Source organism: Physeter macrocephalus, chromosome 17 (genome assembly GCF_002837175.3).
Source record: "Physeter macrocephalus isolate SW-GA chromosome 17, ASM283717v5, whole genome shotgun sequence".
In the NCBI taxonomy this organism is placed as follows: domain Eukaryota; kingdom Metazoa; phylum Chordata; class Mammalia; order Artiodactyla; family Physeteridae; genus Physeter; species Physeter macrocephalus.
This window is the reverse complement of record NC_041230.1, coordinates 6,057,250-6,072,512: the sequence shown is the minus strand read 5'-3', so window position 1 is coordinate 6,072,512 and position 15,263 is coordinate 6,057,250. Positions and strand designations below refer to the sequence as shown.

General features: G+C 45.5%; 1 protein-coding gene, 1 long non-coding RNA gene and 1 other non-coding gene across 5 annotated transcripts in view; 1 reads left to right on the top strand and 2 right to left on the bottom strand.

The window, feature by feature from the left end:
- LOC102974505 (neurotrophin receptor-interacting factor homolog) overlaps nt 1-15,263 on the bottom strand; it is a 71,046-nt gene that overhangs the window by 52,649 nt on the left and 3,134 nt on the right. For both annotated transcript variants that reach the window (XM_055078834.1, XM_028477461.2), the window contains exon 5: nt 1,484-1,966. In XM_055078834.1, coding sequence (XP_054934809.1) covers nt 1,484-1,966 — 483 coding nt within the window. The remainder of the gene's footprint in view (nt 1-1,483; nt 1,967-15,263) is intronic.
- On the top strand, nt 5,762-15,026 carry LOC114483993 (uncharacterized). 2 transcript variants are annotated; one of them, XR_003676407.2, is made up of 3 exons: nt 5,762-7,595; nt 12,704-12,831; nt 13,778-15,026. It is a non-coding gene; the product is annotated as an uncharacterized lncRNA (long non-coding RNA). The 2 variants fall into 2 exon arrangements; XR_003676406.2 differs by having other exon boundaries at nt 11,164-12,831.
- LOC112062484 (U6 spliceosomal RNA) lies at nt 9,967-10,072 on the bottom strand. Its single transcript, XR_002890752.1, has one exon. It is a non-coding gene; the product is annotated as a U6 spliceosomal RNA (small nuclear RNA).

Below are 15,263 nucleotides of genomic sequence, written 5' to 3'. Positions count from 1 at the left end.
CTGCATTCCTTCCAGAGGCTTCGGGGAGAACATACTCCTTGCTCCTTCCAGTTTTTAGAGGCTATGTAAACTACATGGCTTGTGACACTATCCTTGTATCACCCCTGCCTCATTTTTCACATCTCCTATCCTGACTCTGACCCTCCTGCCTGCCTCTCATAAGGACCCTCATGACATTGGGCCCATCCAAATAATCCAGGATAATCCGTCCACCTCAAGATTCTTAACTTAATCACACATGCGAAGTGCCTTTTGCCATGTGAGGTTCAAGGGGTTCCAATGTGGATAATTGTGGGGCCCTCACCCTGCAGACAACAGCACCCCAGACTCGGTGCCTGTGGAAGAGACCACTCCCACTGCCACCTGCCCCTCTCCTTCCCCGCACCTGCTTCTCCAGGAAGCCCTCTTTTCTGAATCCCACCATCCAGCCTCAGATTCCCCCCTCCTCTTCAAGCATCAAAATCAGTCAATCATTCATTCACTCAAGAAACATCTTCCAGGTACCTGTCACAGACACAGAAAGTGGTGTCCATGCTCCACGGAACCCAGCCTGATGGACATCAAGCCTCATGGAGGCTGGCTCCCAAATACATCCTGAACCTGTGCTATCGCCCTGGCCCACCACCACCGTTACCCTCTCTACCCCATCACCGTCAAACACATGTTCATTTGTCAGACTCCCGTCTTTCTTGCTAGCTCGGAGGCTTGTTGAGCTCCTAAGTCCATGAGTCCTGTCTATCTCGGTAACCACTTTATCCACAGCCTCCACTGAGTGTATGATGTTAGAAGGCACACCAGGGGACTTCCCTGGTGGCGCAGTGGTTAAGACTCCACGCTCCCAATGCAGGGGGCCCGGGTTGGATCCCTGGTCAGGGAACTAGATCCCACATGCATGCCACAGCTAAGAGTTTGCATGCTGTCACTAAGGAGCCCGCGAGCCGCAACTAAGGAGCCCGCGAGCCGCAATTAAGGAGCCAACCTGCCGCAACTAAGCCCCAGTGTAACAAAATAGTAAAATAAATAAATAAAGAGAGAGAAGGTGTACCAGAAATACAAAACCTGTGTGACTGATATTGATATGGCAGGGATCCCAGAGGGATGAAAATGAAGCACATTATCTGCTGGCTTCCATCAGAAATGTGTGGAGGACTCATTAAAGAACGCAGTGCCAGGCCTCACCCAAGGGTTTCAGCAGCTCCGACGTGGGGCCTGAGACCTTCCATTTCCACAAAAGGGTCCAGAGAGGAGGCCATTCTCAGAACCTTGGCCCAGGGGTAGTGACAGGTACATCAGCAAGCAAGTATCTAAAGCTCTGATTCAAGAACTGGGGTTGGGGGAGGGGGGGAAGCAGATGCCCTTGGCGTAGATGGAGTGGGCACCAGCCTTTCCCTACCCCTCCCAGGAAGCCTGGGGTTCCTCCGCCCCCACCCTCCAAGATGCCTTCACAGGAACTGCTGTCTCCCCACTCTTCCACTGCACTCACCTTCCTCCTCAGAGATCCAGGTTACATCCTCCACCAGGGCTACTGCCTCCTGGCAGTCCACTGGGTGCTGCGACTCCACCCACATCCGGAGCTTCCCGGGCAGCGAGCCCAGGAACTGCTCCAGCACCAGCAGCTCCAGCATCTGCTCCCTGGAGTGAACCTCGGGCCGTAGCCACTGGCGGCACAGCTCACGCAGCCGGGCCAGGGCTTCTCGGGGCCCTGCCACCTCCTCAAAGCGGAACCTCCGGAACCTCTGGCGAGCGGTCTCAGGGTCAGTTAGATGCTTATCCAGATGTTGAGTGGGCTCCCTGAGGATGTCTGGGCTCAGGCCCTCATCTTCAGCATAGAGGGCGCGGATCTGGGCGTTCCGGGGAAGAGCCACCTCCTCGTTCAGTGTGAGGATTTCAACAACCTCGATCTTCATCAGGGGATTCCCAGCAGGAAAAGGATGGAACTGAGGGTCCAACTGAGCCTCAGGACACTCTGTAAGTCAAAAGCAGAGCAAGACAGATGGCCAAAAAATGCATGAAAGGTGAGCAACATCGTTAATCACCAGGAAAATGCAAGTCAAAACCACCGTGAAATACCATTTCATACTCTCTAGGATGGTTATTATCAAAGACGGGTGGTAACAACTGTTGGTGAGGATGTGGAAAAATTGGAACCCTCGTATGCTGTTAGTAGGAATACAGACTGCTACACTACTTTGCAAAACAATCTGGCAGCTCCTCTAAAAGTTAAACATAGAGTTAAATCATGATCCAGGAGTTTCAATCGAAGAGAATTGAAACCATGTGTCAACACAAAAACTTGTACAAGAATGTTCACAGCAGCATTATTCATAATTGCCAAAAAGGGAAAACAACTCAAATGTCCATCAAACGATAAGTGGACAAACAAAATATGGTCTAGCTATACAGCATGGATGAACCTTGACTACATTATGCTAAGTAAAAGAAGCCAGACACAAAAGGCCCTACTGTATGGTTCCATTTATATGAAATGTCCCAAATAGGCAAATATATAGAGACAGAAAGCAGATGAGTGGTTTCCAGGAGATGGAGGAAGTGAAGGGCTCTGGGGTGATGGCTAATGGATACAGGATTTCTTCTTTGGGATGTAGAAACTGTTTTTAAGTTAGATCATACTGATGGTTGCACAGCCTTATAAACATAGTAAAAACCACTGAATTGTATACTTTCAAATGGTGAACTTTATGGTATATAAATTATATCTCAATGTAGAAGGAAAAAAAAGACCAAGAGATAACAAGAATTGTTATGCTGTATATGCCTGCAGCCATGAGGGGAATAGAACCTGATCCCACCTCCACGGGGGCCAAGAACAAGGATGTCTGGGAAAGGCAGGGACGCTGGGTCTTGTCATAGAGTCCACAGAGCATTTGCTGAACAGAACTCCAGGATGGTGCTGAAATGCTAAGGAAAGCTCTCTATAACTCCAAGAAAAAATGCTAATTCTAAATTACTTAAGAGGCTTAAAAAAATAAATTAAAAAAAAGTAAGTAACACAGACTATGATTTATTTTTGGTTAGATTTGTTTTATAGAGTTTTCTTTTTAACCCCAAGCCAATAATCTCCAATCAGAACCTTCTCCTTTTTTCCACTATGAATCCTCCCACTCCCAGCCTGCCTTAGTCTCTACCAAACATAAGGGACGGTGGCTGACCCCCTTGCTAGGGTGGGCTCTGAGTACGTAGCCTCTGCATGTCCTCCTCTGAGTGGTCTTTATTTCCACAACACTCACTTCCTAGCAATGTGGTAAATGATGGAATAAAACTGGAAGACACAGGTAGTGTTAAATCACAGGTCAAGAAAATTGTGAGATTCCCATGTAAGCATTAAAAAAATTAATACACTGGTTTTAGGGGGATTATGACAACATACAAATGTTCCTGTCACATGAAGTAAAAAGCAGAACAGGAAATTACTATTGAATGAGTCCCCCTAAAACCGATTCCCCTGCCGAGTTTATGATTAACCTCTGTTATCCAAAACTTTATCCCCTTTCTTGAAGTCCCTGCTGACCTCAATCCTGTGCTAACTGAACATCAATCAACCAGTGTCAGATGACCAAGACTGCTGTGATTGATAACATCATTAAAGTACAAATTCAAGTTGTCTCTTCACGGTAATACGAGCTAACAGATTCTGGAACCATGGACCACCTGGCCAGAGAATCCTAAACCAGAGACATGATGACTTCTAAAACCACGATTAAGTAATGTCACAAAACGATGATTAACCCTAGACTCTCAGTTCTTCCTTTAAAACACTCCTAAGTCAAAGACCAAGTTGGAGTGGATCTGAGACCTGTCTCCACGCAATAAACCCTTTGCTGCAAACTCCTGCTGTCAGAATTTGGCTTTCTATGCCTGGAGCACAGGAGCAACTTTGCTCACACTACCGTGGAGTAACTGCAATTGCGTTAAAAAAAAAAAAAAAAAAAAGACTCAGGAAGCGATTAGGAGCAGCGGCTCCCTGCATACGCTGCCTCTGTGCTTTTCCTCGCCGTCTGCGGCCTCCCAAGCACCTGCCATAACGGCCACTGGGCGCACTTATCAGACAGCTTTGGCTGCTGGAGAGCTGGCTTTGGCAGAGTCCGCGGAGCGCGCCCGGCCCCTCCTCCAAAGGGTGAAGCGGTAAAAAGCCCATGCCCCACCCACCCATCCCCACCCTGAAGCCTCACTCGCTCCTCTGAGAGCTCCAGGAGCGCGGGGCCGCGACTTCCGGCCTGGACGGAAGTGCGTCAGGCACCCTCCTCACTACAATTCCCAGGAGTCTCCACGCCGCGGACTTCCGGCCCCGCCATGTTGAGGGTTTGGGTTCGCCTGAGGCCCTTGGCAGGATGGCGGCCGCTCGGCTAGTGGTGGGACTCTCGCCTGTGGCCTCCACTCGCGTTCTCTCTCCCGGTCTCCCCGGCGACGGTGGACGCGTCCTGGGGCGACGCCGGCGCAGCCTCCACACACACCTTCCCGAGCTGCAGGTCTTCCCCGTTGGGTGACGCGGGGTGAGGGGAGCGCGGCCGCTTTCCCCGAGAGCAACGAGCACCCGAATTCCCCACCCACTTTCCTCCCCCGCCCCCACATTCTTCCCCTGTCTCCTTACGGCTTTGTCTTCCCTTCTCGCAATTTCCTGACTACACACTTCGGGTCGGCGGCGGCCTCCACGGACTTCACGGGTGTCGCCCGTTGCTGGCGCGCGATCCGAGGAGTGAGTCAGCTCGGGGTCAGGAGTCGCCCAGTGCCGGGTGGGGCCGCCCCGCCACCCCAGACTGGCCTTGGGCGCTCCAGGGTTGAAAAACAGGTCCTGGGCCATACAGTGACTTATCGGCCGCTGCCAGTCACTTCTTTCCTACGTTTAAAGTGACTGTTTCCTTGATAAAAATCATGACAGGCATTTGATCTCCCATTTCTAACCTCTTCCCCCCACTTCCTCCCAAATAAGGTTTTGAGTTAGTTTCATCGGGAGGCTTGCCCGCCCAATTCATATCTGCGTTATCTTGAGCATTTAGTTCCCTTCCTGTTCCTTAGGATTTCTGGAGAGTTATCTTCACCCCCCCACCCGACCCCCACCCGGTCATTCTTGATTTGAAAGCTTAGTTCACTTTTCTTTCACTTACAGCTCTTATGGCTTGGTTGGAATTTCTCTCTGAGGATAACCTGGGAAGCCAGGGATAGGAGTTTACCAGAATCTCAGCAACACTGGCCTGAGAAGCAGCCCCCACAAGGGGTGGGCGTGGGGCTCCCTAGCACCTCTGTGCAGGGGCAAAGGCACCATTTTGAGCAATAATCATGCATGACAGTTAAGAACAAACTTAATTCTCCGTATTGCTTCATAGCTTTTTAACTTCTGAAATTTCCGTTTTGTACTCCTTGGTTAATCAGAGGAATTTTTATTTAATGCTTTCTCCTTTAAAAAAAAAACCGTTGGGTTCTTTTTATTCTACTTCATCTCCTCTATCCCCACCCCTTCTCCTTTAATCTTGATCATATATTTACTTTCTCCTCTTATCCTCGGGGACACGAGGGTGTTTTCTTAGAATTTTGCATTGTGGGGCTTCCCTGGTGGCGCAGTGGTTGCGCGTCCGCCTGCCGATGCAGGGGAACCGGGTTCGCGCCCCGGTCTGGGAGGATCCCACATGCCGCGGAGCGGCTGGGCCCGTGAGCCATGGCCGCTGGGCCTGCGCGTCCGGAGCCTGTGCTCCGCAACGGGAGAGGCCACAACAGAGGGAGGCCCGCATACCACAAAAAAAAAAAAAAGAATCTTGCATTGAATGCTCACTTAGAATGTTAACTGTTTTAAACTGTAGAGCCTGTCTGGGTTTGGATGTCAGGAACTCTGCCGATGTTTTTGGTGCTGAGAGTCCAGTGTATCTGCCCTCTCCCTGCTGTAGCAGCCCTTCAGACGGACACTGGTTCTGCAGTTGTCATAAAGCACCTACTGGGTGCTCTGCAGTATGTGAGATGGCCACAAGCCTCTAAACCCATGGGTGAATGTCATCCTAGGCACCTCAGTCCTCTAAGCGTCTCATCTCTTGGACCACTCCCCAAAACCTCTAAGGTAATCCTCACGGCTGTCCGTTCCAGAAAAGTATTCGCCCCACTTGACAGCTGTGTTTACCAGCTAACAAGGCTGAAACTGGATCCCCACCTCACTGAGGCAAGGCTGACTGACCCACCCACTTACCTACCTACCTGCCTGGGGCTGCATAAAATTATCCCTATCAGCTAGCTGCAGCTCCAAGTACTGACTTTCAACCCACCAGCTGAATAACCCTGGGGGGAATTTGGGCAATTTAGTCCCCTCCCCTGCAACTCCCTATCTAGCTAGGGGGCTATTTCACAAATTCGCTGAGCCTTTGGGCAAGGGGCTTAATTCTTAATTAATTCTTAATTCTTCTGGGCCTCAGTTTCCCCTAAGTCCTAAGTGATCAGGGACCTAAAGCCAGTACTGCATGAACAGTACTGGTACTGCTGATGGGAGCTGCTGTTTTCTTCTAATTACCGTTTTCTTCTCTCATGTTCTCTCTGCTGCCTCCTTTCCAGGTAAGCTGTCTCCTTCATAGTGCCCACTTTCCTAGTGAACGCGGACTGATTAATCAGGTACACTAGGGCTACCAGTCCACAAATATAATAGTAACTAATTACAATGATCTTTTACCAGCTTGTTGGGGGGCAGGGTCAGGGTCAGCTCCCCTCATCCCTGTTGCATACTCCCCTAATCCCTCTTCCTCCTTGTCCAGGATGCCCCCAGCTCTCACCCTTTCTCCTTTCCCCATCACTCTCTCCAGCTCTGCTGGGCACCCTGCTATATCGCCTTCTAAACGTGTCTCCCCCACTGCACTGCTAAGGCTGCTAACTGGGTCTCGTGCATCGGAAACCCCTAGGCCAGACCCAGAGGAGGATCTGCAAAAGCCACTTATGACGATCTTTACATCAGTCAAAGTCTTTGAATCAGTAACAGTAGCTACCATTTCATGAAGGCCCCCGAGGACCTGGGCTTTTACACCACCACAGCCCCACTAAAAGCAATAGCGTCCAACCTTTACACAAAAGAAATCCATGCTGGGAGAGGATAGGAACCTGCCCAAGGCCACACACTGGGAAAGGGAGCAGCTGGAATGCAAACCCTCTTCTTTTATGCCCTTTACACCAAAGAGGGCTTCACACAGCAACTATCTTACCTTTCCTCAAACGTGCCCAAACGTGTCTCATCCAGAAGTCATTGCACTTGCCTGTCTGATAGTCTCTCCTAGCATCTCCACCTGGTTCTCCTTCCCCATCCAGCTCTCAGCTCAGATGTCATCATCTCAGAGCTATCTTCCTGCCCAGTTCTAAACTAGTATTGCCCATCCATGCTTCTCCACTCCCTGATAGATATCCTATTGTTTCATTTTTCTTCATAGCACTGATTGCCACCTTAAAGTATATGACTAATTTCTCTCTCCACCTTCTCTAGAACAGCACTGCCCAGTGGAACTTTCTTTGGTGAAGGAAATGTTCTAGAACTGCACTGTCCAACATAGTAGCCATTAGCTGCAGGTGACCAGTGAACATTTGAAAGATGGCCAGTACGACTAAGGAACTGACTGGTAAGTTCATTTTAGTCGGTTTACATTTAATCAGCCACACGTGCTAGTGGCTACTCTGGAATGAATGTAAGCCCAGTGAGACAGGGGGCCTTTCCACCCTGTTCATCATGGTGACCCACCCCTATAACAGTACTTGGCATTTTGGCAGGTGCTCAAGCAGTATTTGTTGACACAACACAGCTACTAAGTGCCTTGGTGAATGGTTCACCAAGACATTTGGGCCTTTTAGCCTTATGTCTGGATTTACCCATATTTGAAATTTCAGGAAATCTCACTGGCACTGTGAGTGTCCCATCTGAAGTTATCATGGGAGGATGGCTGCTGCTACAAAGTTCCCATCTTTTACTTAGGAGCCTAAGCAGGACATGGGGTAAAAGGACACCTGGTTTGCACCCCACCTGCTTCTTCCCAGACCAGCCAGGTCAGGGACTTGCATTCATCCTCCCACAGCAGCACTTCTGTGGAGGACTTATAGGACTTAAGAAAGGGACTTCACATACTTCTAGCCTTTGTAAGCCTTCAAAAGAAGTCAGTGCTTTTACAGTACTTAAGTCTTCCATGGCATTCTAACATAACTTTCTCCAAATAGAGCCTGCTCATTAACAATTTATTCTTAGGTTCCATTTCAAAACAGCATCACTCACAAAATCTTTCCTCTATCTGTGTTAAATTGGTTATTCCTGGTATAAGCCAGAGCTATTAGCTTCTGTATTTTGCAATCTGTTGCAACTGCTCAACTCTTATAACTATTTCAGAGGATTAGCTTTTTTTTAAAAAGGTGTTAATTGTTACAAGTTACAAATATTTCCTCCTTTTGAATATTTTTCTCACTTTGTGCTTTGGTGAGAACGATGCTACGTATACATTGCAGAAAGAACCTGTTAACATAGCACCCTGTGTTGTCATTGAGTAGCTCATGTTCCATGGAAACTATCTTTTAACAGGAAGCTGGAAAATATTCACTGCCCAGGTCAATATAGAAACACAACTAACTGGCCACTTTGTTCTAAGAAAAAGTTGGTTTTAACATTTCTCCTGGTACCAATTTTGCCAACTTTACACTTTGCCAGAAATCTTTCCATCTTGTTGGTTCATTCCTGTACTCAACAAATAATTACTGAGCACCTACGTTGTGGCAGGAACTGGTGACATAGCAGGAAGAAGACAGTCGTTTCCATTTTATAAGCATAGTTACCAGCAGCACCTCTAAAAATGGAAAGTCACCCTCCCACCCAGTTTTCTTCTTGGGAGACAGTTACATCCTATCAGTTTCTATATTCTCCCAACGATAACCAATTGACACATTCATACTTGGTGTGTGTTTGTGTGTATATTTTTAAGGAAAAAAACCCACGTACATCTATATATCTTTATATATGTGAAGATACGTATGTTAAAAGATGTACATTTTAAGAAATATGTATTTCTTGGAGATTGTTTCATATCAGTACATAGAGCTGGCTTATTCTTTATGACAGTTGGGTAAAGTACTATAATGAGAACTACATGTATTGCTGAATATCTGAATAATTCAGAGTTTCTTTTTCCCTGTATAGGTTTTTAGCTTGCCTTTTATTTATTCTGTCTATCCAGAAAATGGGCTTTTTTTCTTCTTCATTTCTGACTCATTTATTCTTGCTTTCATCTTATTAATTTCCCTCAGGACTTTTGGAAATTTTTTTTCACCAAAAAAGGTTTGAGTCAAATGCTTAGTTCATTTATTTTCCTTCTTATTCAGTTAACAGTTAAAGCACTTCAGGCTTTGAAATTACTCCAGGGACTGTATCTGCACACCAGAGAGAGTGGTCCCCAGATAAAAGGATTACGATTACATGGTCCTAGAGAACACATAGATGGATGGTAACAGAGAACATAAAGTATTCTTGAATAAAGACTGCACAGTATGTGACCACACCCTGATAGGCTGGATTCCTGCCAAAACATGTTTGATGGTCACTCAAGATTCTAGACTTTTGCCCCGTCCCCAAGGATGTGACCCTCTCAAAGTTCTTTGTAGCAGTATCTTAAGATTTCCCTTTACCATCCCTTACCTACTCCCTTGTCTCAGAGCCTGGCCTAGTCTTCAGAGTCTTCTCTTTGAAGATTCCCTCTCGTCTCTTGAAAATTTTCCAACCATTTATTCTCTCAACAGTTTCCTGAGCTAGAACGTCAGTCATTGTTCTAGTAACTGGGGACTTACAAGGGAAACTGAAATAAGGATGCATGCTGTCACCCATGCTACTTAACATTTGTTCTAGATGTTCAGTTCAGATAGATAATAGAACCCAAATTGGAAAAACAGAATGTTTTACTATATATTTGTACAGTTGACCCTTCATGTCTGACTATACTACACCACTTTATTTTCTTTTTAAATATGGAACGCTTCATGAATTATATGTCATCCTTATGCAGGGGCCATGCTAATCTTCTCTGTGTCGTTCCAATTTTAGTATATGTGCTGCCAAAGCGAGCACTGGTACTACACCATTTTATATAAGGGACTTGAGCATCTACGGATTTTGGTATCCATAGGAGTGTGAAACAATCCCCCATGGATACTAAGGGATGGCTATCCTTACGTGATCAAAGTTTTGCAGAGTTTGCCTTCCTTATGACCTATCTGATATAAATATAAATGTCTCATTCTGTTTTAAGTGTGGTTCTCTTCAGCGTAAGTTTTTCTGTTGTTCTGTCAAATAACGTGAGAGCTAAGATTAATGATTTGCCTGCGCATATTGCATTGAGAGTCTACTCTCATATGAGTCCTCTGATGCTGAACACAATGAGGACTCCTACTGAAGGGCTTCTTGCCAGTGGGTTCTGTGACTCCTGAAACCTTCCTAACACTGATTATTTTCTCAGACATTCTCCAGTATGACTTCTATGATGCTGAAAAAGAGAGCTATTCATGAAACCTTTCCATAGCAGTCATGTTCCCATGATATCAGAGTTCTCAGATATAATTATTTGGTATAAGAATTTTTCCAAATTGAACAGAACTGGAATTTTTTGTCCAGTATGAATTCTCTCAAATCAGACTATATCAGGCCAGAAGCCTTTCCTGCTATGATTATATTCCTGAGATTTCTTCCACGTTTGAGTTCTCATGTTGGAAAACTCATGATGAAAAGGACTTCCTCCATTCAGGGTATCCTGTGAGTCTGCATGTGAGTCTCCTGTGTGAGCTTTCTCTTAAAGGCTGAGCTGAGAATAGGCTTTCTCACACTAGTCTTGTTCTTGAAAGAATTATCCTTTGTATAAAACAATTGATTTCCTACATCCCCCACACGTTGGTTTTATATAGCCCATGTGAGTCCTCTCAGGCTACACAAAGGATGAAATCTGGAGAAGAATTTCCTTCTCTTCCTCCCAACAAAAAAATCTTGTACAAGCTATTTTTTTCTACTGATGTTTGTACTAATTTGAGAGTTGCCACGTTCATATTTGCAGGGCTCTTCTGCTTAAATTCTTAACCAGTCAAAAAAAGTTAAATATCCTGCAGGCTTTCCTACAATCATGACCTTCAAAATAGTGTCTTTATTGCTTTCCTAATGTTTAAATCTAGATTATGTCTCAAGCTTTCCACCCAAACCACACATATAGTAATACTTTCTTGAAGAACACGGAGTGAGAAGGCGGAAGATTTGAGTGCCATCAAATATTTCTCCACGTTCCTTATCTTCATAGCATCTTTTCAAATTAGTGCCTTCTTGAAGATGAATACCTGTCTTCAGCATTTATCCATTTTCCCTTCTACTTCAACCAATGCCTATGCTGCCATTTTTACTGTTGTGGAGAGCTGAAGACACATGCAAAATGAGCTGCATCAGAGAGGCCTAGCTTTCGTTCAGTTCCAGTTCTCTGCACTGAGGAGAGGCACAGCTACATTAGTACTGGGAGAAAACGACCACTGCAGGAGATGGTTCTCTTAATAGTAAAGCTGGCCATTCCAAACACCTATGATTCCCATGTTTTTATGCACTGCCTCGGGAGGTCGTCCACGCAGATACATTCAGCTGGCTTCACAAACCTCTACCTGGGTGTTTCTAAGTCCCCTCTGATTCATACTTCATTAACAGAACCAGTCAAGACATGGGAGAGTTCCAAAAACATTTGAATCTAGGTGAAAGCTATTAGGTAGTTCTTTGTACTAGTCAACTAACTGTTTGCCTAAAATTATTTCAACATAAAAATAAAAACCAAAGAAAACCTCTGTTTCCACCCTTCAGAAGTCTCTGCCTTTGTCAGACTTACCACGTCACTGACTAATGCCAAAAATTCCAGAGTCATAATATCGCTGTTCTTGTATTTTTAAAATGAAATACTGATACGTTAAAAAAAAAATGTATATAGTAAATACATGTTACAAAGAATTGTCACAGGAAATCCCTTGAAGCTTTCGCCTATGAGCAGTTCTTGGCAGTTTCCTTTCCTTTGCTCTCCTGGGTCAATTACTCAACTACCCCCACTGAATCCACCTACGAATGGGGAGGAGCCAGCTTCTCCCCAACCCTGCTGCTACGCTCTCAGGCCAGGTATTGCCACCTCTTCCCTAGCTGCTACCACAGCCTGCTGCCTGCTTCCGTCTGTGCCCTTCCATCTTCACAGAGTGAGCTGTGAAAAGCACACCACACACGTACTCAACGAAAATCAAACCCCCTTCACAGTGGAAGCCCTCTGTGCTCTGCCAAACTTAACTTGCATGTCAGTACACCTCGGTTACCTCCTCCCAGCCCAGTGGGTGACTTTCCATTCCCAGAATGTGCCAAGCCTGCTCCATTCTCAAGTGGTGTTTGTATCTGGAAGCTCTTCCCCACCACTCTTACACGTCTGCTGACTTTTTCTTCAGGAATCGGCTTAAATCTCACCCCTGCATTGTCACCTGACCAACTCCTCTAGAGTAATTCCCCATTGCTCCCTACTTTACACCATGTTCTTTTTCTTCTCAGTACTTACCACTATTTGTGTTTACACAGTTATATCTGTGTAGCTTGTCTGTAGAAGGCTGTCATCTATTAGACTAAGGAGTCTACAATGGCAGGGATTATGTTAGGTCTTTGGCTTACTACCTAAGTGTACAGTTTTTTGTTTTTGTTTTTGCATAGGGCACAAGAGGCCTCCCACAAATATTTGTGAAGTAAAGGGGAGGCAGTGGAGGAAAAAGAAATCACATAAAGGACTCTTTGTGACACAGCAGAAACGTGTTAAGCACCTATCACCTCAGGCCTAGCCTGTAAGTGTCCTGGTAAGCCTCCCTGCACAAGGTCTCTCGTTCTGGGGCACCACCCCTGAATCTCCTGTCACCTGTCAAGCCAGCTCCCCTGAGATGTGCAGAACCATAGGCGCCCATTGCCCCCCCGACAGCAGCTAGATTTAGGAAACTACTAGACCATCCAGAATTGCATGGCTGGGAGGTTTGCCTACATGGAACTTAAGTTCCAGAGAGGATGAGACACCTAAGCCAGAGCCACAAAGATGGGAAGAGACCTTAGGAGGCTGGATCAACCAGGGAGAACAGAAACCATGTTGGGTGGATACAAAGTGCTTGTGTTGCTGGGGACCTTCCAGGTAAGGTTTGGTTTAGTGACCTGTGCTCATGGTTAGAAGGGAGGTTTTCATTGTAGAGAATGAAAGGAATGACGTGAATAAGGAAAAGGAAAACAAAATATTAATGCTGAGCCATCAGGCTAACAAAGGAGTCCAGGAAAGGGGAACAGAGGAGTCCAGGAAAGGGGGACAAAGAGTCAGTGGAGACTCTAGTCTATGTTGTGGCAAACAGAAGGTCATCACCAAAGATAGGACCAGGTGGAGGCTTCACACCTGAAGACTGCCAGGTTGCTCCGAAGCCACTTTCATGAGAGCAGAGAACAAAGGTGGGGAGAACACCCAAAGTTCTCCTTACAAAGCCAGTACGCTCTGATACAGAAGTGTCCAAAAATAACAAACACAAAGAAGAAAACCACCCACCTCCCCAACCTAATTTATGAATATTGATGCAAAAACCCTAAAAATAAGTTGACAGACACCAGCAACACATTACAACAAGGGCACTTCTATGATTATGTCACTGTTAATTGTTCAAATGAGAAAATCCCCGTGGTTGCTTTGGAGGGGGGAAATTGGGGCTATTACTAATTTTCATTTATTAGAAAGGGTGAGGTGACTATTTCTTTATCCAGATAAAAACTGATTTGAATCACAGAATCCAGCAGCATGCTTGTCAAAACCCAGAGACTTGCCCTTTTAAGTCTAAGACCAGATACTCAAATCATCACTCTCTTAGCCCAGTGTTTTGGAAGTACCAGATATGATGAATGCAATTACATGATCGTGCAAATGAAGTAAAATAATACAACTGCCTCCTCCTTTATACTTGCCAGTAAGATAACTTTGTACTGAGAAAATTAGTGAGACTCTAACAAAACTGTTACAAATAATAAGAATTTAGCAGCATGACAGGTTCATCTGCAACAACTACGCAAGACTGCAAGGGATGATTAACCTGAGCAGATTAACAGCAACTACAGTGAACTCCCAGCAGCACTTGGAAGGCCTGACTAGCACAGTGAGGTGAGCAGATCCCTCTGTACACCTGTGCCAAAACTCAACTGAGACCAGTTCTGCATCAAGGAATGTCTGAATCCAATCAAATGTAAGACACATTCTAACAAGATTTTCTCAATGAATCCTGACAAGCTGATGGTGAGTGTTCATTTGGTTGAGAACAGATAATAGGTGTGTTGTTTTCTTTTTTTTCTTTTTTGCGGTACGCAGGCCTCTCACTGTTGTGGCCTCTCCCGTTGCGGAGCACAGGCTCCGGACGCGCAGGCTCAGCGGCCATGGCTCACGGGCCTAGCCGCTCCGCGGCATGTGGGATCTTCCCGGACTGGGGCACGAACCCGTGTCCCCTGCATCGGCAGGCGGACTCTCAACCACTGCGCCACCAAGGAAGCCCAGTTGTTTTCTTTTTTTCAAATAATGAGAGGAACTACCATTTATCCAAGTTTGTAAAGTTACAGAAAGTATCAATATGGTGTTTACTCAGACACTGACAGAGACCAAGGGAGCATAAGAGGCCAAGAAGGCCTGCACATGATGATGACTATGGAAATTAAGTCTATGATAAAGATGGTGTTTCCAATAATCAGAAGAACCAAGTCAGAAAACGGTGTTGAAAAAACTTGTGCCCCACATCATATACACGAGGAAACAGCTAAAAACCCCCCACAGAAATACCAGAATTGACAAAAGTATTTGTACAACTTGTCTATGTATGACATGAAACCTAGAATAGGAGTAAAGACAGATTTGAAAGAAAAAATATCTGAAATCATAAAACTTCTTTATGGAGACTAGATAAAGGTAAAAGATAAATGTTGGACTGGTATTTGCAGTATTAACATCCATAACATATAGTATATAGAGTCCTCCTGACCACACACACACACACAAAAGACAAACCAATAGGAAGAAAAAAGGGAAAATACATAAACAAAAGCAAAAATACAAATGATCTGTAAACTTATGAAAATACATGCAACTTCATGAGGGAAATATGAACTAAACTGAACATATCTTTTCCCATCAGATCTGCAAATCTTAAAAGAAGACTAAAAACCGCTGGTATCTTATGAAAACGAAAAGGAGCTCTCGTGTTCTTGAGCA